General features: G+C 49.5%; 1 protein-coding gene across 2 annotated transcripts in view; it reads right to left on the bottom strand.

Moving 5' to 3' along the window:
• Window positions 1-6,877: 6,877 nt before the first annotated feature.
• TMEM170B (transmembrane protein 170B) overlaps window positions 6,878-21,533 on the bottom strand; it is a 34,666-nt gene continuing 20,010 nt past the window's right edge. The window contains exons 2-3 of one of the 2 annotated variants that reach the window (XM_040984143.1): window positions 19,511-19,681; window positions 6,878-9,173 (exon numbers count right to left, since the gene is read on the bottom strand). In XM_040984143.1, the coding sequence (XP_040840077.1) occupies window positions 9,043-9,173; window positions 19,511-19,681 (302 nt within the window). In that variant the 3' untranslated portion in view covers window positions 6,878-9,042. The remainder of the gene's footprint in view (window positions 9,174-19,510; window positions 19,682-21,533) is intronic. The other variant, XM_040984144.1, reaches the window with a different exon arrangement.

The following is a 21,533-nucleotide window of genomic DNA, read 5'->3' as shown; positions in this document are numbered from 1 at the left end:
CCGACGCAAAACAGGGATGAGGAAGTCATGATACCAGGTCAGTTACGTTATGTGGTCGGAAGCTCTTTGATCTTTGCAAGTCGATCAATTATATAACTCTATGTCACCCGGGATGGGTGGACATTTTAACTTTGGTAAAAACCATAAGGCAAAGTTGGAATTTGTGGAAAAGGCATAAGTCTAGGCATAGGGTTAATGAATTACCAAAATCGTATTGCTACTACGGTTATCTGATTTGCAAGCAATCATGAACACTCCAAATATTCTTCCAAAAGTTTAATTAGCCGGTGATAAAAATCTTAGCTTTTCTTAAGTTACTCACGTGTGTTTATTTTGGGGGGGAAAAAAAAAAAGAACTGCTACATTCATCCAATAGAAATGAGTGCAAAAGTTCACACTAAGTTTGGGTTCATGAGCAAGAACAGCCAAGCCCAAGCCCGAGGGAAAAATTACAATGGAATCACTGCGCCATCTAGTGGCCGACAAGTAGTTCTGCAAGGAAATCATCTACTGCCCATTTGTGTCCAGGTTTCTGAGGCTGAAGAATATTCACAAAACTGGCCTAACGCATGTCTGGAGACAGAGGATAGCACAAAAGTAAGAGCATGGAGAAAGGTCTGCCCGCTTGCCTGTGCACCCTGAAGCTTAGGCACCGTGCGGTCTATGGATGAGCCAGAGCTGAGCTTACACACAGATGCTGCAGCGTCTGCTCTATCAGTCCGGACGATGGAGTCCCCCTCGTCCCCGTCGCTCTCTGGAAGACCCAGCCAGCTTCCTCCCAAGTTACCTGCTGCTGACTTGCTGTCACGGTGGTGACAAATCTGGAACTTCCGGTCTTCTGCCAGTGGTCGACAAATATCTGGAAACCCAGTTCACCTGCTCTGAAAAGTGTGATTTTAAAGAGCCAAAAATAGTGCAACTATAACATCTTCTAAAATGGTTGATATTTTTAAGATTTACTTTATTATTTTTATTGGAAAGTCAGATATATAAAGAGAGGAGGAGAGACAGAAAGGAAGATCTTCTGTCCAATGATTCACTTGCAAAGTGGCCACAATGGCTGGAGCTAAGCCAATCCGAAGCCAGGAGCCAGGAGCTTCTTCCGGGTCTCCCACGCAGGTGCAGGGTCCCAAGGCTTTGGGTCAAACTCTACTGCTTTCCCAGGCCACAAGCAGGGAGCTGGATGGGAAGTGCGGCCGCCGGGATTAGAATTGGCATCCAAATGGGATCCCGGCATGTGCAAGGCGAGGACTCGAGCCACCAGGCTATCGTACTGGGCCCCAATTTTTTCTTAACAACAAAGGAAAAGGCTATGTGAAAAAAAAAAAAGCCCTACATTTTGATTTGGTGACAGACATCAGATGTCAGTCAACATGAGGCCATGCCTACTTCTGCAGCAGGTGCGTGATTTTTAAAGTCAGTCAGTCTTCCCTCCAGCAGGGGTGAGGGTCACAGTCCCAGCGGCAGCTGTCACCTCCAGTCCCTTCTCGGGCAAGACACTAGTTAAGCTTACTTGGGTATCTAGCACGTCCCTTGGGGATCCTGGCAGAGAATATAAAACTATCTATCGGCTTGAAAATGTGAATCCTGAGTTGACAATTTTTCAAATTCTCTTAATACCATTTGGACTAAGAGCTTCCAGAATATTCTGCAGATATCAACCCAGCTCAGCAGGGGCAAACAGGGGTACTGGACCAGGAAGACCCCAGCATGGCATAGCGGGTGGACCCCGAGCACAGCACAGGAGGAGGGGGCCCAGCATGGCACAGCAGGGGAACCCCAATACTCGAGTCACCCAGGAGTGTCTGACCCACAAGCGATCACTAGAGGGCAGGTGTGAGCCACGAAGGGCAGTGTCCTTCAAACAGCAATTCACAGCCGATGCTTCTAGAACCCGCATCTGGTCCCGGGAAAACCTGTAAACCATCTTCAGATTCACCTTTAACCTTCATGCTTAGCGCCTTTCTCAGGCCAATCTCCAGAATCCGTAGTTTCTCAAACTGGCTTGGAAAAAAAATCCCGAGGGCAGTGAGAGCTGCACCCACGCCACGGTGGGCGAGTGGAAAAGAGCAGACACCCCATTCAGCTTTTAAAGACAGGTTTATTTATACAGAAGTGCGTGAAATCAAATACAGAAACTTTATTAAAATACTGTATCTTACAAATTTTTTAATCCAATAAATTCTGTGTGATGACACTGTGCTGGGTTCACCGTGGAGATGTCTCGCGTGCGTCAGCAGAGTTCACCGTGGGGGTGATGCACAGGAGGGTCGCCAGGGGCCTCGGCCCGGCCCTGGGATCAGGCGCTGGGCACGTGAGCGGCGCCTCTGCTCCGAGGCCCTGTCCGGGAACCCAGGTCTCACCTCTGTAGACCAACTTCCTGTCATCGGAAAGAACTTGCATATGTTTATTGCTGCGCTTCGGAAGGAAAATCAAACTGGTGGAAAGTGATTCCAAAGAAAGGACGGCATCTCGAAGGCTGGCCGGATGCTGGCTGCGATGAAAAAGACTTAAAACGCACTGCCCAATCTCTGTTCTCCAGGAAAAGTGTATGCTCTATGTACAGTGAGGTTTGTACATGGATCGGGGAAATAAAAAAATTGCTTATACAAAATTAAAAATCAATAGTATACAATATTTACAGCTTGTTAGGTATAATATATAAACGTACTTCTTTTTAAAATAATCCTGCAAAATTAAATTGCTCCTTGTAAACAGGCGTCCTCACACCCCCACGGGGTCCGGTCCTCGCGGCAGGTGCACTGCCTTCACACGGACGGTGCGGGGGCTCCAGCAAACACGTGTTTGTGCGTTACCCCTCCGCTTTTATTCCTCCCGCCTCTACGCTTCACAGTACGTGTTTCTACAGTAAAAAGAAGTCCCTGATGGTAAGCACATTTCGAAAGGGGTACACCACATGGCTGCCCGTGGGCAACGAAGTAAAACGAACACTACTCACGCCGGTTACACTAAAACTCAAGTCTAGACTCCCACGCTGAATCTTCCTGACTGTACTTCCCCCCATTCCATACTTACTCAGCAAAAGAAAAAAAAAAAGAGAAAAATCACATCATGACCACGGGATCACATGGCCACCGGCCGCCCCGCCTGGCACTCAGCGAGCCGCGGGGAGGCTGGCAGCGCTGCTCTGCTTCCAGGCTACCTTCCCAGACCCCGAACTCCTCTAAACACAGTCCGATCCTCAACTTCACTCCATCCACTTTGTCAAAGTGGCTTAACTCCCAAGGCATCCAGGCGACATCTAGCCTTTCCAAAGTACCGACTTGCAACCTCACCCGTCGGGGATCACAGCAAAACTGGACAGTGCAGGCCGGGGATAAACTTTACGTAGATGACCTGCACTTTCATCAATGAAATAAACGCCTCTGTGCCAGGGGACCTGAAGATAAAGTTATCTCCTCGCCCCACCGTGAGCGCGGGCCTGCAGGAACTGTGTCAAGTTACACGGCTACTAGGAAGCAAATACTGTGGAATTTCATAGTTTGTTCACATCAATATTAGAAAGGGGATCGGGGCAGATTTTGTTAAGATTCTTCCATCACAAACACATCCAATACCACAAATAGTAAGAGAGTGGCAACATTTAGACTAGCGGCTAACCTCATACTAACAGCAAGTCATTCTCACAACTTTTCAAACAAGTACCTCTTATTTTGCTTCCTTTGGAGAAAACTTGATAAAATTCGATTCCAAAGCTATTTGATGATGATGTGCAAATCCTTTAATTAAAAAAAAAATACAACAACAATACAGTAAACCTTCATTATCAAAAGCACTCTCCAATTAGCAATCACTTAACAGGACCCTAACGAAGCGGTCATTTCCTGGGCCGCCACGGCAGGTTTAGGAGAAATGCATCACAGAGCGGTTGACCATTCCCCCTAGCCAGGCGTCCGCCCCGCCGTCTTCCAGCTGCACGGCCCCTGGACAGGGAGCAGGCAAGACTGCGCTGGTACAGTGCACGGTGCAAACACGAACACACCGCCAGAGGCCCACTCCTTCCTGCCTCGCCCACGGAGGTGACGTCCCCCTGGAATCCCACCAGCACCCGGAGCTTCCCACATTCTGTCCATGGCTCAGACAATGCCCTATGATGTTCGTGTGGAAAGAGAAGGAAGATTTTCACAGACGCTGCCAGGTTAGCTCTCCGAACCCGGAGAGGGTCCTTCGCCAGGCTCAGGGAACGGGCAGTGAGTGTGACAAGCGTGGAGACGAGGCCCCCGGCCCCAGCGAGGGGTCGCTCAGGGCTCACAGCTCAGCTCGTGCCCCAGCTGAGGGCTTCCACTCACGCAATAAAGTGCTAACAGGTGCACCTCTGCTTCGCGGCAAACACTTCATGTATTAACTACTTCCTCCAAACAAATCCACAAATTCATGTTTTAGTGACTAATTCATCAACCTTCATTAGGCTGTGCTGCCTCCACGCGGCAGACTCCTAAGTTAGAAGAGCAAAAGTTCACACAGCACACACACACACACACACACACACACACACACACTTTCAAAATGCATCACGGCCAGCAAGCTCTCACACGTGCAGAGAGCGGCTCGTGTGGGCACACAGCACACACAGCACACACACACTGTGCAACCCACAGCCTCAACTCAAGGGGCTGGGTTGTGTTCACGGGGGCAGAGGGGGCGTTATCGCTATGCCTCGCACCTGGGCATTCCACCAACACCACGTCTCTATGCTCCGAGGTGGTGCCGGACGTCTGAGAAGCGTTGGGACTTTGAAGCAAAGGACGCCCCCTGTGCCCCGCAGGGTCTCCCAGGCTGGTTTAAGGACAGGGAGACAAGGGAAAGAAGACGACCATGCGAACTTGAGTCCACCGAGACCACTCCACGTCTCCCTCCTGCTTACTGAAAGACACAAGGACTCCTGGGGAAGCCCAGCTGTCTGCAACCCACGTCTATCAGAATTTCTTCGTGAATTTTCCGTGTTCCTCACGTTTGCAAAACAAAATCAAGACTGTTGAAGAGGCCCTGAAGGAGACTGCATGAGCCAGTGTGGAAACGGCAAGAGAGAGAAGCAGTTTGAGAATGCTTCAGAAGTAACCGAGCACCCTGGTCCTTCCTGGATTGTGCGGCAGCCAGGACGTTAACATAGTGGCCTTTCCTTTGAAGGTGGACCCGTGAGCCACCAGACAGTGACCGTGAAAGGAAGGGCTTGGTGGGCGACGAGACCCCGATGTCTGCCCTGCAGAGTGAAGGTCAGGGCCTGTGACAGGCGGGTGACGGGGACAGGACTACCCCCCGCCCCGTCCTCCATCCCTAAGGTATAGCAAGACGGTCAACGGCTGCGGCTGGCTGGGGGGCTCCAGCATTGGGCCCGTGTGGGAAGGGGGGACTGCTGGCCACACCTGCCCCTTTGCTCTCTCCACGGCTGGCAAACAGAACGCAGGGCCACATCCACCATCAGCGACCCCCGCTATGTGAAAGATGAAGAGGTGGAGGAAGCAAGTTTATAAGATAATCTGTTTGTTGTTTAGCTTCCTTCATAAAACCCAAGCAGGGAAAAGGCAAAGATGGAAGAAAACTACATGAATTGTACAAAGCAACAAATCAAAAGGCTCTGGTGGCCGAGTCCAATTTAAAAACTCCCGTGACCGTGAATCCTTCACAGCCAATCCACACCACTGCGAGGCTGGCTACTGCGGGCGCATCCCGACAGAGACAGAAGCAGGGCTCATGGCCGCTCGATGCCACCCTCAGCATCAGGAAGCCACAGGTGGCAGGTCCTGCGCCAAAGCCCAGGCTGCTGGCCTGGACCCTGTCCTTCCCCTGTCACAGCAATGACAGCGCAGTTAGCACAGGCCCAGTTAGTGGCTGCGCTGAGAACAAGACGAATGCAGGGGAACACACAGGGTCTGAACTCAAAAGTAGACTCAGGAAGCAGAATGTCCCCGCCTGCTAAGGATGTAATCTTGCTTTGCTGGTCCTTGGTGGGGCTGAGGACAGGCCCTCACCCCTGCAGGGAAACGCCTGCTACAGCGGCGCATCGCGCGGAGGGGATGCACACGTGTCAACCACGGAACTGAACTCGCTCGCAGGAGTGTGTCTGCCCTGCCTCAGCGGGAGGTTCTGTCTGTTCCTCTCCCCGCAAGCGCACGTCACCAGTTCCTTCACAACACGAGTACGGCACAGACAGGCCACCTCACTTCTTCGCTTCTCCAGGCAAGCACAGGCAAACCCTCACGCTTCCTGGGCGCTGCGGAGCTGCCTGCAGCAACCACCAGCACGGCTCACGGGTCCCTACTGAACACGGCCTGCTAAGCTTTCCTTCTCCGGGCTAGCCCACGGCTGCTTCTACAGAAGGCTTTCAGCAGCTCTAGGGGCTCACGTGAGGTTCCCTGACAAGCTCCGAGCTGTGGACTTTCCTAACTGGTGTGTTAAAGAGAAATTTGCTCGGAGAAAGAGGAGTTGCTTCTCTGGGGGAACCAAGGTCACCCTGAGCAGTGCTGACCTGGCAACTGAGGGCGGTCACCTGCGGGGGCTGATGGTGGTCCCATTCTGCCCCGATCACGAGGGACAGTTACTGCCAAGTCACAAATGTGTTTTAAGAAAAGGTTCATGCCATGTCCCAAACGAGCGTTCCCCACACTAGGAAACCAAGACAATTTTCCCCAAATGCAAAAATCCCTAATGTCTTGCAGATTCTCCAGCGGAACGTGAGACTGCCATGAACAGAAAGCTTGCCAACTGGTACACGCACACAGTGGCATCTAGGGATGGAATCTCAACCATCAGACAGGTCTTGTCTCTGAGAAAACATGCTAACTTCAACAATCTCAGCAATAGAAATAACTGCTGACTCAATTTCAAAAGCTCCCGCTGTTCGCTTGCATTTCAGAAAATCAGCAGTGACGCACAGCCCAAAACTCCAAGTGGAGGTAAATGACAACAGCCACAGAAAGCAAAATGCCCCCTAAACGAAGAGTGCTCACCTACACACACCCCATGACACACCGACTTGATAATGAGCTCACTGCAGGGCCCTCTGCAAGCTGACTCCCACCCCCTGATCCGCACTTCCCCCGGGGAAGAACCCAGAGCCTGCAGCTCTTTGTAGCAGTCAGCCAGCCATGAAATGCTGCCACGCCATCTTCCGGCAAAGCTTACGCGCCCCTACACATGCTAAAATAAATCCATCCGGGAGTCGAGAGGCAAGGTGGGTCCCCGTGGTAGTGGGGACGTCTTGTGGGCGGGCGGATGCTGCGCCCTGCTTGGAGAAGAGGGGGAGTGGAGCGTGGCCATGCACGAGGCAAGCAAGGCCCAGGGAAGGAAAGAGAAGCAGCTCCCCAGCCAAGTCAGGCCCAGTTCAACCCAAGACAACATCCGAAAGACGAAGAGCGCCTGGAAACGATTCCATCCCGGCACCGAGTTCAAAGAATCACTTCAAGATTTCCTCCAAAGACCCCGAAGAGCACAGAACCATTTAGCTGACTGTTTTCTTAAACCAACTCATCTCCCTAGCCTGGCTTCCCCACAGCAAAGCACCCCTCGGCAGCTCCTCCCTGCCACGCTGTTCAGGCGTTCTCCGGTGTTTTTCTGCTGGAGGGCTGTCGGTAACAAAGGCCTTACATTTAAACGGGGACTTGGATCTGCTGTATTTTACCTAAGTCAGCTGAGCCGGTAAGGCGACCAGGCCAGGTGACCTTTCAGACTGTCCGTAAGGTCATATTCTTGTTAATAGCTTCTGTGGGAATCTGCACATTTCTCATGTCAACTGGTCCCCCGGGAGCCCAGGTCAGCTGGGCCTTCTAATCCCCCTACTTCGTCCACAATTCCCCAAGGACAACAGGGGCGTGCCAAGGCCACAGCCCCTATTCCGTGATGTCACCGCCACGGCAGCCTACGAGCTGAACACGCTAATGAATGACCCAGGGCACGTCTGGGGCCCTGCCGATAAGCCAAGTGGGAACATCCAAAGTTACAATGCCTACACTGATGTCCTCACACGTCCACATAAAGATGGCTCACTCCCCTTCCTGTCAAGGTCACTGGCCTCTTATCCCTAAACCAGGTTTTATCTCCAGAGCCTAATCCACTGCACTGCTTAAACGAAAGACTGTTTCCACTTTTCAAAAAAAGAGAAATTCAGATGTGTCAGCAGGTGCCATGCCCGCACTGGGACACTCATGCCCGTCTGGTTGTGGAGACCATCTCTGCAGCAAGGAGGGAGGCAAACGCTTTCTTGAGAAGGGCCAAAGAATGCAACATGCATGGCGCCTTTCTGTCTTACAGAATCTACAAGCAGCTCTCCACACTGAATTCCTGTGACCCACGAAGTCCATGATTTCACACACACAGAAGGGAAATGCCCCCAAAGGGCCCGTTCACCGTGTGGCAAGTGTGCGCCCCACAGAGCCCCGTCCGTCCCACAGGCTTGCTCCTCTTCCGGGAAGAAGCCTCTGACGTCCTGCGTGAGTCAAGTAACAACAATGCCAAAACAGAAGGAAGCCCTAGGTCCAGATGCACAGCACGCTGACGACCACACCGGCTCTCTCACACCGACAACTTGGGATTGGACACTCACACCAGACTCGGCTCACAACACAGAATCTCACAACGTTACCTGAATTCGTGTCACATATGTTCACAGCACTCATCTACAGCTACACTGGCAAGTTGTCACATGATCAGTGTTAAGGGAGAGAAAAGAGTTTGGCACATATTGCAATTCCTCGAAACATCCCCGTGACTTGACACGATGCCGCTAGGAACGATGGTTTCCACGCCACGGCGGGCCCCAATGGCCACTAAACAAGGTGCTTTATTTCTGGTGGCTTCCCGGAGCGTCTTCGTGCACCTTGCGTGGGACCGAGGCACGAAGGGCGCAGTGCGGGAGTGCATCCGCTCCAACACCAGAGGGCAGCCTCTCTCCACCGCGCCAGGCCTGCCTTGGCCCGGGACCGGGAGGGCACAGCGCCCGTGCCATTCTGTCTCTACTGGTTAACAACACCACCACGATCCGGCGCTCCGTTTGCTTAGGTGAGGTCGGGCATTCCCACGCAGGCTTCAGAGTGTGGCGAGGATCCTTGAAAAGGAGATGATTAACGTGAGTACAGTCTGCCCGACGCCCCACACCAGCGCCTCCAAGGGCGCCATGTTCTTGCCTGCCACTCTGTAGATGCCGGCCACGGCTGCACCTGCAGGGAAGGAGAGAAACAGGTCCTGAGTCAGGGCTGACACCGCCCCTCGGTCAGCACTCCCACACACTTCCTCCGAGTTTCCGCGCTGTATTAGCCTCCGTGCTGAAAAACAGCCTTTGCTATTCAACCAAAGTATATATATTAATGGCACACACTGCTAACTCAATTAACAAATATGTTTATTAAAAAAAAAAGGAGTAATTCATACTTTACACACTTCACTCTCTCACCTTGGGCATTCAACTGGCCTTACGCCCATGTTGACAGTGAAAATGCAGAAAAACCACACCGCAGTAATTCCCTAATTACAAAAGGCAGTTTTAACATGAAGCATTATTTTCTTAGTAAAATGAACTCCTTCGTCAATGTCGTGGAAAATCTAAGAATATTTGGCCTGTCCTCCAGTCGATCCTGCAAAGGAAGCTTATGGTGGGATCTCATGACACCGGGTGACCTTGACACCTGCAGGAGTGGGGCCCACTTTAGCAACGTCCCCTCCTGGGGTGAGAGCATGTGAGAGCTACAGGCGACGTCAGAGTCCTTCTGATCCAACACTCGCTCTTAAAATAGCCAACACGGTAATGGGGGACCCACGAGGCTAATTCCAAAGGTACACTGGGGAATCACCAGAGAAAGCCTTTACTATGCCATCTGACAGGGCGACAGGGCATCAAAGCGGAAGACTACACCTCCTACAAGGGTTCAAAGAGAAAGAATAAATCATCCTACTGCAACGCATTTACAATTATTTGAAACAAAAACATGTTCATAAAAACTAGCTGAAAATATAATTTCATCTATCAAAAATAGCTAAGGATTAAAAACCATATATCACTCAAAATCTCCCCAAAAGAAGTTACCACATTCCTCCACAAGCAATGTGAAGTGGGGAAAGAAAATTAATGATCTAAGCCCAAAACACCTTCACGTGTGTGTTTTAACATATAAGAAACACCAGTGTACTCAGGGCGCACTATGCATCCGAGTCGGGCCTTCACAGACACCACGTTACTCAAACACCATGGACCCCATCGGGGTGACCCCTAACTCACAGTGGAAACGAGGCTCGCAGAGGGTCAGTCACCCAGCGCACACACAAAGCCCAAGAACTGGGGTGTCTGGCAGGCTGATCTAGTAACGAACCCCCCCCCCCATCCAGAAAATAACAGAGTAGCTCATAATCATTTCAGCTTCTACCCCGTCAGGTAGTAACCTCATAACTGTCATATCCAAATTTTAGAAATGGATCACATTCGTTATTATTATTTTTTAATTTCAGGCTGACTTGGAAGTGACAAATAAAATCTGTGACTCCGAACTTGCCGTGTGTGTGTGTGTGTGTGTGTGTGTGTGTGTGTGTGTGTGTGTGTGTGTTAAGGAATCCAGGTTTTGCAGTGGCACAACGGGTTAAAGTTTACACTCCACTACTCAGCACCTCTGAAGGCGCCTAGGCACCCACTCAGTGTCTTGGGCCTGTACTGGGGGGCAAGCCTAGACATTCCCAGGCAACACAGGCAAAGGGGCATGACACTGGCTGGCCCTAACACACACACACACACACACACACACGCACACACGCACACACACACCCATCCCGGCTCCGAGGCCAGGGACGCACAGCGACGAAGCTGACTCTCGCTGGACTGTGTTCAAACATCTGGGAGCTGTGTGGATGCCACAGGTCCCTGTCACCCCGTAACCCACAGCAAATTCAAAAGGGAAGAAGGCTGTGAACGCTAAATCCAAAGCTACAAATGTCAACTCCAAAACATAAGGGGACACACATAAGAGCCCAGAAAAGAGATCTTAAGGTGAAGACCATAAAAAAGGGCACAAACCATAAGGAGCAATCACTGTTTCCAACCTCCAATAAGCCCCATCAGCTGGGCTAAGTGCTCAGTGTCCACCACGGAGTCCCTCACAGACCTGTGAGAACTCACAGGAAAGATGGAAGCTTACTGTCTATGTAGGAAAGCAGAAGCAAACGTAAAAAAATGTGCGTTCTATGCTAGTACACACATATGTGAGGGGGGGTCTTTAAAAAATTCCTGAAAATGCTAATTACAGGAAAAGTGTGGATTTCACAATATTTTGTACCAAAATACACTTTAAGTGCATAGTGACTGTGCTCTTTGTCTCAAAGCATTAATTCCATCTCCCCATGAGCTTTTCAAAATAACCTCACAGCTCGATGGAACAGAATAAACAGCCTAACAGTAAACCCCTACGCCTAGACACCTGAGCCTCCTGCTGGAGGGAGCGGCACAGTGACTGCAAACAAAGAGCCATGTGCCAACTGCAATAAGTAATAGCGAACAGTAGACCTGTGGGTGACACAGCTTAGAAACCTGCCCCAAGGAGAAGAATCTGATAACCAGAAGTACAATGACCAAGAGCAAAAGAGACAGAGGCACAATGAATATTACTGAAGACTTTGCTAACTTGAGAGTTCACTTAGGAAGACATTAAGAAAATGGGGGATACAGAATTCAAAACACTTGTTGTTTTAAAGATTTATTTTTTCTTTTTATTACAAAGTCAGATATACAGAGAGGAGGAGACAGAGAGGAAGATCTTCCATCCGATGATGGTTCACTCCCCGAGTGGCTGCAACGGCCGGTGCTGCACCAATCCGAAGCCGGGAACCAGGAACTTCTTCTGGGTCTCCCACATGGGTGAAGGGTCCCAAAGCTTTGGGCCATCCTCGACTGCTTTCCCAGGCCACTGGCAGGGAGCGGGATGGGAAGTGGAGCTGCCAGGATTAGAACCAGTGCCCATATGGGATCCTGGCGCATTCAAGGTGAGGACTTTAGCTGCTATGCTACACCGCCAGGCCCCAAAACACTTGCTATAAAAATAGCTTCTTATCAACAACGAGAAGCACATAAAGCAGGCATTCAAAGAATTCAAGGAATATGTCACACTGGAAATGAATCAATGAAAGATGATATATCAGAAATGAAGAATGCCGTAGAATAAATTAAAAGTACAATGGAGAGACTCCAAAATAGAATGAAGGCAGTAGAAAGAATCTCAAAATTAGAAGATACTTCCTGTCACCAGCAGGAAACAAACAAAAAGCAGGAAGCAGAGCTGGATCAGGCCAAAAAAAGTATTCAAGAACTGAAAGACACAATTAAAAGACCAAATATAAGAATTATGGGAGTCCCAGAAAGTGCAGAAAGAGAAGCTGAGTTTGCAAACGTATTTACTGAAATAATAAAGGAAAATTTCCCTAATCTGGATAAACAATTGGGAAACAAGATCCAGGAGGGACACAGAACTCCCAACAGGCTTGATCAAAAATGATCTTCACCATGACACATGATCATCAAGCTCTCTTCAACTGAACATAAGGAAAAGATCCTTAAATGTGCATGTGAAAAAAAAAATGAACTGACATATAAAGGAATGCCAATTAAACTCACAGGAGATCTCTCACAGGAAACTCTACAGGCAAGAAGAGAATGGAGTGACATGTTCCAGATTGTAAAAGCAAAAAATTGTCGGCTCAGGATAACGTACCAGCAAAGCTTTCCTTTATCTTTGAGAATGAAACAAAATTCTTCCAAGGTAAAGAAAAGTTAAAAGAATATGCCTCTTCCAAACCTGCTCTGCAAATGATACTTAAGATGTTCTCTTGACAGAGAAAAGGAATAGCACCTACCAAAACCAAAGGCAAATGTGAAGAACATCCCAGTAAAATAACAACGGAAGACTAAATCAATGAACAATCCATTCTAAAATGACAGAACCAAATTACTACCTATTTGTATTAACCCTGAATGTAAATGGCTTAAATTCATCAACCAAACATCATAGATTACTAGACTGGATTAGAAAACAAAACCCATCTTATTTGTTGCCTACAGGAGACACATTTCACCAACAAAGATCAGCAGAAACTGTATCTCATGGGTTTTGATTTTTTTTTTTAGTTTCATCTCTTCAAAACACTTTCTGATTAAATTTTTCAATGACTCTTAGAACATACAATAACATCATTTTCCTCTGGAAGGTTCTTGATTTTCTTTCTCATTTCTTCAGTGACATTAGTCATTCAATATCATGTTATTTAACTTCATGGTGTTGTTAATTTCCTTTTTTTCTTCCTGCTGTTGATTTTGTTTTTGTGGCTTTTCATTTAAGGGAATGTATAGTAACTGTGTAATGGAGACTATCATACCCAGATGTGAGGATACAATGCAGTATGCATCTCTACTTCTAGACAAGGATGGACTCCCAATGAAACTGGTTAGTACATCTTGACAATAGGAAGCTGGACTCTGTCATTGTCCAAACCTGCAATGATGGACATAGAACTGTGTATGAAGAACTATACCATAGTAACGATCTAGGGGGACTCGGTGAGGGGGGAGGGGATAAGGGAAATCCCAGGGCCTATGGAACTGCATTATATAATGATAATAATAAAAGGAAGTAAAATTAAAAAAAATAGAACTTCTCTAGTATTTAAAAATGCCCCACAATGCAGCTTGACCACTCTCGTCCTGGGACATCCCTCCTGTCCCCTCACTACCCTCCCCCAACTGCTGCTGCTCTTGACCTTCTCATTTACTGCCACCTTGTGTCGCTCTTCTGTCACTTTCCATTCTTGAATTCCACCCTGTTCTCTATCTCTAGACAAGCCACACAGACAGAGGGAATACTCCTTATAAGTGGACTTTCATTTCAGACAACAGGTGCAAGCTTGTCACTCCCCAGGTTCCCCTGTTTTCAGACGAAAGCCTGGGAGGTTCCCTGATTACCTGTAGGTTGGCTATTTTCTTAAAAGACTTCAGATTACTGAGAGATGTTTTACCACAGAGTACACACACAATGGATGTACAGTAAGAGTGGACCTGGGACAAAGTCTCAGTCTTAGAAGCTTCTGGTCATCCTCTTATTTCCCCATAGACTCCCACACGGCATTCCCCTCTCCTGGTTATGATAACCGACAATGGCCAACCACAGCCATGTTTGAGATTTGGGTAGCTAGAGTTTTCTTGGAGTTCAATTGTGTACTGCGTCCACAGCTGAATTTTAGCATGCTTTAAGTTGATCACCCTCAGTCAGAAAAGCTCTAAAATGGCTTAAAACCAACATCAAAAATGACATTGTTAGACTCACAAGTGGTCCAAGATCCCGGCTTCGGATCGGCGCAGCACCGGCCGTTGCAGCCACTTGGGGAGTGAATCATCGGATGGAAGATCTTCCTCTCTGTCTCTCCTCCTCTCTGTATATCTGACTTTCCAATAAATAAATAAATCTAAAAAAAAAAAAATCTGTCCTACTCTGACATTTGGTATAAGAATGGTGGCAAGATATTGAACTAATTTAAAAAAAAAAGATTTACAAAATTGACTATTACTTTTCTACACCAAGAAGAGTTAGCAATACAGTCAGGAACATAACACGCCAAGGGCCACAAGTGTTCAGGAATTACATAAAAGATACAAACTCGGCTGGGGAAGGAGACTAAGAAAAGATGACCTCTATAAACTGAGACAGCACACTCGTTAGCATAATTTAGTAAGTCAATTGCTCCCCAAGTCACCTTACCATTCAAATAAATCCGAATAAAAACCGGAGTCAAATACTTGAGGGAATCAGCTGGCATACTCTACAATCTATATAGAACAGTAAAGGCCCAGGACTTGGTATTTTGACTTTGACTTTGGCAGAGCAGGTAAAGCTGCGTGCGGCGTGGCCCAGCCCTGGCCACTGCAGCCGTCTGGAGAACGAAGCAGCGGGTGCCTGTGACTCTGCCTTTCAAACAGATAGAGCTTGTAAAGCAAAGGCAGGAGCAGATTCCCAACAGGTATCAAGACACTCCACGAAGCCAGGAGCTAACAGCTTACAAGGAATACCAAGGCAGCAGGGCACTCACAGGGAACACGCCAGCAGGGGGCGCTGCACACCTGTTCATGGGTGGTGTGCTACAACCCACTTCCTTCGGTAACTGTAATACAGATTATCATATCCAGATGTGAGGATACACTGCAGTGTGCATCTCTACCTCCAATTCAGAGACAGTCTCCCAACGAAACTGTTAAACATATCTCAAGAACAGGGTGCTGGACTCTGCCTACACCGACAGTGTCAGGAGACACTTGAACAGCCGAACGATGGACTTGTGACTGTTTATGGACTACACTGTTGTAATGACACAGGGGAAATCGGAGGAGGGACTCGGGGAGGAAGGGAAAGGAAATCTCAGAGCCTATGGACTGTATCATCAAATAATAAAATGATTTAAAAAAAACTGGCTTCCTATATGAGCTGGGGGAGGAAAGAAAACCCTAGAATCCTATCCAATCCCAGGAGTAATAATGGCCGAACACCAGGTGTGTGTTCCCTAAACAAATGTGACTGGAACAAGCCCTGTTCTTTCTTTCCATATTACTGCTGACTCCAGCCCTGAGGTGTTACAGAACAAAAATAAAGGAAAACCGTACAACTGTACAACTTAGTTCAGATTATAGAACAGGATGAATTCTGACCTTGGTCTCAGGGAGAATTGCTTAACTAAACCCTGAATTATACACGAAAGGGCAAAATCAAACAAACAGAAAATCCCTCTCTGCCCTGATTACATCGCAATTAAGGATTTCAACTGAATAAACACCCTGGATGAAGATGAGTGAACGCCCCCAAAATCGAGGTAGCTATTTTCAAAGTCCTAAGCCAACCAAAGCCGGTATCTCTAAGAAACACAAATAACTTAAGAGGAATTCGGAGCAGCGCAGGGAAAGCACAGAATGGGAACCCACATGTGTGGCATTCCAAGCAGGAGTGACCAAGTGCAGTGGAGAGCAGAGAGGCGCAGTTAAAACAGCAATAAGCTGGGCCCACCACGATAGCCTAGTGGCTAAAGTTCTCGCCTGGCATGTGCCGCGATCCCATATGGCGCCAGTTCTAATCTCATGTGGGAGACCCGGAAGAGGCTCCTGGCTCCTGGCTTCAGATTGGCACAGCTCTGGCCACTGTGGCCTCTTGGGGAGTGAATCAGCAGGCAGAAAAATCTTCCTCTCCATCTCTTCTCCTCTCTGTATATCTCACTTTCTAATAAAATAAATAAATCTTAAAAAAAAAAAACCCAGCAACAAGCTGTTTAGCCCTTCAGACTGGCTAAAATTAAACAGCTAAAATCAGGCATTAAAGAGAAACCTCCATCCTCCCATCAGTACTAACCACACGCTACCTCAGAGAGAACGCACCGCAACGCATCGACGGGGACTCTGACGTGCCGTTTGCTCGACTGCGCAGCCGTGAGCGTGACAGCAACCGTGGCGGAAGCAGTCACGGTGAGATTTTAGCCGTCTGTGCCAGAAGGGACACGGGTGCCTCACTGCTGATCTGGACACAGATTGACCTGCACTTTAAGGATTTCAAAATGTAACATCGCGGTTCTATACCTGTGGGCTCACTTACTCGGACCGAATAGAAGTGGGCTGGAGAGGCACACATATGCCACCAGAAAATGAACGGCGACCCACCCGTCCCATGCTGCCCCCGCAGCTGGACGCAGTGGCTGCCCACCAGTGGGCACGCAGGCCTAGCAATCCAGTGGCTGAGCCACGGCGGCTCTTTCTCCACTCACAGCTCCACACTCACAGCAATGGCCCACAGCAACAGCACTGGGGACCCTGCCAGTCTCCGTACACCAGCACGGCAAGGCACCAGTACCACTTTTTCATCTCTTTTTTTTTTTAAGATTTATTTATTTATTGGAAAGTCAGATATACAGAGAGGAGGAGAGACAGAGAAGAAGATCTTCCGTCCGATGATTCACTCCCCAAGTGGCTGCAACGGCCAGTGCTATGCCAATCCGAAGCCAGGAGCCAGGAACCTCTTCCGGGTCTCCCACGCGGGTGTGGGGTCCCAAGGCTTTGGGCCGTCCTCGACTGCTTTCCCAGGCCACAGGCAGGGAGCTGGATGGGAAGTGGAGCTGCCGGGATTAGAACCGGCGCCCATATGGGATCCCAGCGCATTCAAGGTGAGGACTTTAGCTGCTAGGCCATGCCGCCGGGCCCTTTCTCATCTCCTGTCATAACTCTTACATCAACTCCTTCCCTGCCAGCACGCAGCCTTGCTCAAGCTCACATCCGGTTGCATCAGTTACTCTTCCTTTAATCGACTTACTGTTTTTCTTCCCCTGCTGTTCTTTCTTTCTTCTCTTTCTTGCAGTATCCACCTATACAAGCAGGGTTCCCTGGGCAATCAGTGTGCTCCAGTGGGGGTGACGGTGCACGGTGACAAAGACACACAAGGTTTCTACTCTTTCATTGTTCTATCAAACTTTCTATAACCAGCCCTGGAAGCAGTATTCCCATTGCAAACACTGTCCTTTGTTCAAATACATCCAAACGCTCTCCACGGTCTACCTAAAGACACCTCCTAACTTGGCAGCAGGCCGCCCAGGCCCCAGGCTCCCCCAGGAGCTGGCCTCACCCCTTCCGGATAGAATCTCCCACCATAACGCGGTGCAAATCATGGTCTCGGTTACTCAGCCAGTCCGGGGAGGGAGGGGACAGGCCTCCAAAGGGAAAAGCAAGGTGCTTGGGCAGCTCTGGAGCCAGAAGGCAGCCAAGAGGAGGCAGAGCCTCGGGGGTGCCCAGTCACAGCCGGTGGCAGCACCCGAGTGCCCAGACTCCCCAGGGCCAGGCAGGACAGGTGCAGCCATGGGATAGCAGGGACAGAGCCACAGCAGCAAGGGCAAGCAGCTGCAGGTGCAAGCATTTTCTAGAAGCAGCGAGGCCGTTGTCCGCCTCCCCACCCCACCCCCACTGCAGTGTGCACAGCAGGCCTGGAAGTTCAACTCCACCGACCGCAGCCCATCCTTTGCAGCTAAGGCTGGAGCAGGGGCCAGTGAAGGGGAACAAAGCCGGGAGCTGTGTGACACTGGCAGTGTGCAAGGCCACCCCAGAGTGCCTGATAACTGAGAGAAGACACATCAGACAGCTTCTGGAAAAGGAGTCTGGGTCATAGCACAGTGCGTTAAGCCTCCTCCTGCAATGCAGTGAGCTTCAAGCACAGGTTGCTCCGCTTCTGATCCCACAGCCATGCCTGAGAACACTGCCGGGGTGGCCCGAGTGCCTGAGTGTTCGGACCCGGGCCGTCCACAAGGGAGCCCAGGGGTGCTTGGACCCACGCCATGTACACGGGAGCCCAGGGGTGCTTGGACCCGCGCCATCCACACGGGAGCCCAGGGGTGCTCGGACCCGCGCCATGCACACAGGAGTCCTGGGTGGAGTTCTTAGATCCCAGCTTCCACCTTAGTAGTTGGAAAAAATTTTGGGGTCTCTGTATTTCATTCCTTCCCTCATTCTTTCAAATAAAATTTTGTAAAAATCTTAAAAAATATATATGTAGAAAAATGAACTGCATGATGTCTTACAGGCACATAATGTCAGAGAATTTAAGTGCTCTACCCACACTGCTTTTTTTTTTAAGGACATATTTACTTTTATTGGAAAGGCATATATACAGAGAGGAGAGACACAGAGAAAGATTTTCCGTTTGCTGATTCTCTCACCAAGTGGCCACCATGGCTGGAGCTGTGCTGATCCAAAGCCAGGAGCCAGGAGCTTCTTCAAGTCTCCCACACGGGTGCAGGGTCCCAAGGCTTGGGGCCGTCCTCACCTGCTTTCCCAGGCCACAGCAGGGAGCTGGGTGGGAAGTGGAGCAGCCAGGACACGAACCATCACCCATATGGGAATCAGCACATGCAAGAGGAGGATTTAGCCACTAGGCTATCACGCTGGGCCCACACTGTCACTGTTTCAAAAGTATAATTATTGTCATATATTTATGCCTACCTTTCCCCTCACTAGACAGTCAGCAATTCTGAAGCAGAACAACTTAGCCTATAAGAGAAGTGTTCTTGGTGGAATCTTGCCTTGCCAATATCCACAAAGTCTTTATCTCCTACAAAGTCTTGCACAATGAATCCACCTAATACAGGTACAATTGCCATCTCATTAGTCATTAAACGAAGCCATGACATAAAACACTGACAATTACAAAAGGACTTTAACACGTTCATGGAAAGATGCAGCTAAAAAGCGTGTTGTGCCACAAAGGAATCAGAAAACCACGCACAGCTTTTCCATCACACACACTTGGATAAACTCCGTGAAGACACCCCCATGTGTGTAGACTTCGGATTATTATTATTCTTTTTTTGGCAGCAGACTAATCTTTGAACTTCCATTCCCCAAAAAACATGTGGAAGCTCCGACGCGTCCCAGGAGAAAGCTTATGCGCATGGCACATTCCCCGTGACCGTCGTTACGCAAGCTGCATTCTTCAACGAAACCCAAGGCACTTACTAGTGATCATGGCCCCAGTGATGGACGCCAGGAATCCCACGCTGACCGCGATGACCGAGATCAGCCTGCCCTGCCTGTGCCTCTGCAGCGTCACGAACATCAGCACGCCCGCAGCACCGTGGACGAAGAGCGACGAGAAGAGAGCCCAGAGGAAGATCCAGTACCACATCTCTGCAGGGAAGAGCACAGCGTTAAGCATCCTCTTGCAACTCATCCGAGAAGCCCCGAGGCACAAGCCAACACCCGTGGGGGAGCAGGGCGAGGTGCAGCTGTTTCTAGGCACCAAAGGGCAGCCAGCGGAGCCAGGCTGACCAAACATTCCCTCTCACTGGACATCCCGGGTTGGGACCACACGAGTCTGCCCTGTTTGGGGGTAGTGGATGATGCCAGGCTGAGGATCTGGGAGCCTTTGTTGCCACCGCATGGTGAAAATCACAACACGGGAAGAATGTAGAACTCTCAAGCACCGCGCCAGCCGTGTCCCTTGTTCTAGTGACTTCTAAAGCCCTGCCACATTTCTGTCCCAACATTCAACATCATGGTTTGGGCCCTGAATAATAGTATCCGTTGTGTTTTTTAAATATATATTAACTAGTTCAGGCAGTGTTTCTAAGACTTACAGTGGACCCCACACTGTAAAGCAGTCACCCTAGGGATCACCCTTGTCACACGGAACTCTGCAGTTCAAAGTACCTCACGGGTCATCTGCATCACACACTCACTCCATGCCAGGCGTTACAAACCACACTGAACAAACAGCACCAAAACGAACGCATTAAAACCTATCAATCCAAACACCAACACAGCGTAATATAGACTGCGAGTGGAAACTAAAGATGATTTAAACAGAAAACAGAAGGCAAGCCCATAAAAACAAACAATTAAAACCAGAGTTACCATATGATCCAGCAAATCCAAGGCTAGGTATACACCCAAGAGAACTACAACCCGAAACTCCGAGCAGTGTCACGGTGTGCTGGCACAGGAGCCAACAGGTGGAAACAGTCCACCGAGCCAGGAATGGGCAGACAAAATGTGGCACAGGCATACAATGGGAAACTGCTTGCTTCTGAAGGCAAGGGAATGCTGTCCCGGGCTGCACGTAGGCGAACCCTGGGGTCATGATGCTGTGGTGGAATCCACCTGTTGCAAAAGGAGCAGGGGTCCGCCCAGAGGAAACAGAAGCGGGATGCTGGCTGCGGGGGGCTGCGGTGCATGTGGTAGACATGGGGCTGGCGGCTCTGGAGCATGGGAGAGCTTCCTCTTTGCAAGATGACACAGAGGTGGAGATGTGTTACACAACCCTGTAAATGGACTAAACTTTACAGGAACGTCCACCCAACAATGACAGATTTGGTGCTCCGTGTCACTGATAGGTATATTCAGTACTAGTCCGCGGTTCCAGGCACATGGAAGGATTTTTGGCTATTTACGTTATTTTCTGTGGATAAAACCACGTGTATGCTTGTGATGCACACTGAGACAGAAATACTCCAGAAAACGTGTGATGGTGAAGTTGCACCTTCCAGTCCACTGGGGGCTGAAGTCGAGCTCTGTGCAAACTCCCCAACCACTAGATGTGACGCACTTCCGGGCTGAACACGGGCAGGCAGGGGAGCAGGTGCACTGGGCACAGAAGCCCCACTCCTTCCATCCCACCCCACACCTTACCCGATGCAGCTCTCTGATTTGGCTGTCCCCAAGTTCGTTCGTACACAGCAGACCAGTAAATCTAAGAAAAGTGCTCACTTGGGTTCTGTGAGCCATGCTAGAAAACTATCAAACCTGAGGAGGCGCTCCGTGGGAGTCCCAGATCTATAAGCCAGTCAGAAGTATGCGGAAGGGCAAGCACCGTGGCACAGAAGACTAAACTGCTGTGTGTGGCGCCTGCGTCCATTTCAGAGTGCCTGACACTCAGCCGTGCCTCTGCTGCCTGGCCAGCTTCTTGTCGGCACACCTGGGAGGCAGCAATGAGAGGCCAAGCACGTGGGTTTCCACACACATGGAAAGCCAGATGGAACAC

This window comes from Ochotona curzoniae, unplaced genomic scaffold, assembly GCF_017591425.1.
Source record: "Ochotona curzoniae isolate NIBS_2020 unplaced genomic scaffold, NIBS_Ocur_1.0 contig_4064, whole genome shotgun sequence".
In the NCBI taxonomy this organism is placed as follows: Eukaryota; Metazoa; Chordata; class Mammalia; order Lagomorpha; family Ochotonidae; genus Ochotona; species Ochotona curzoniae.
The sequence above is the reverse complement of the archived record's forward strand: the minus strand, read 5'-3'. Positions and strand labels throughout refer to the sequence as shown.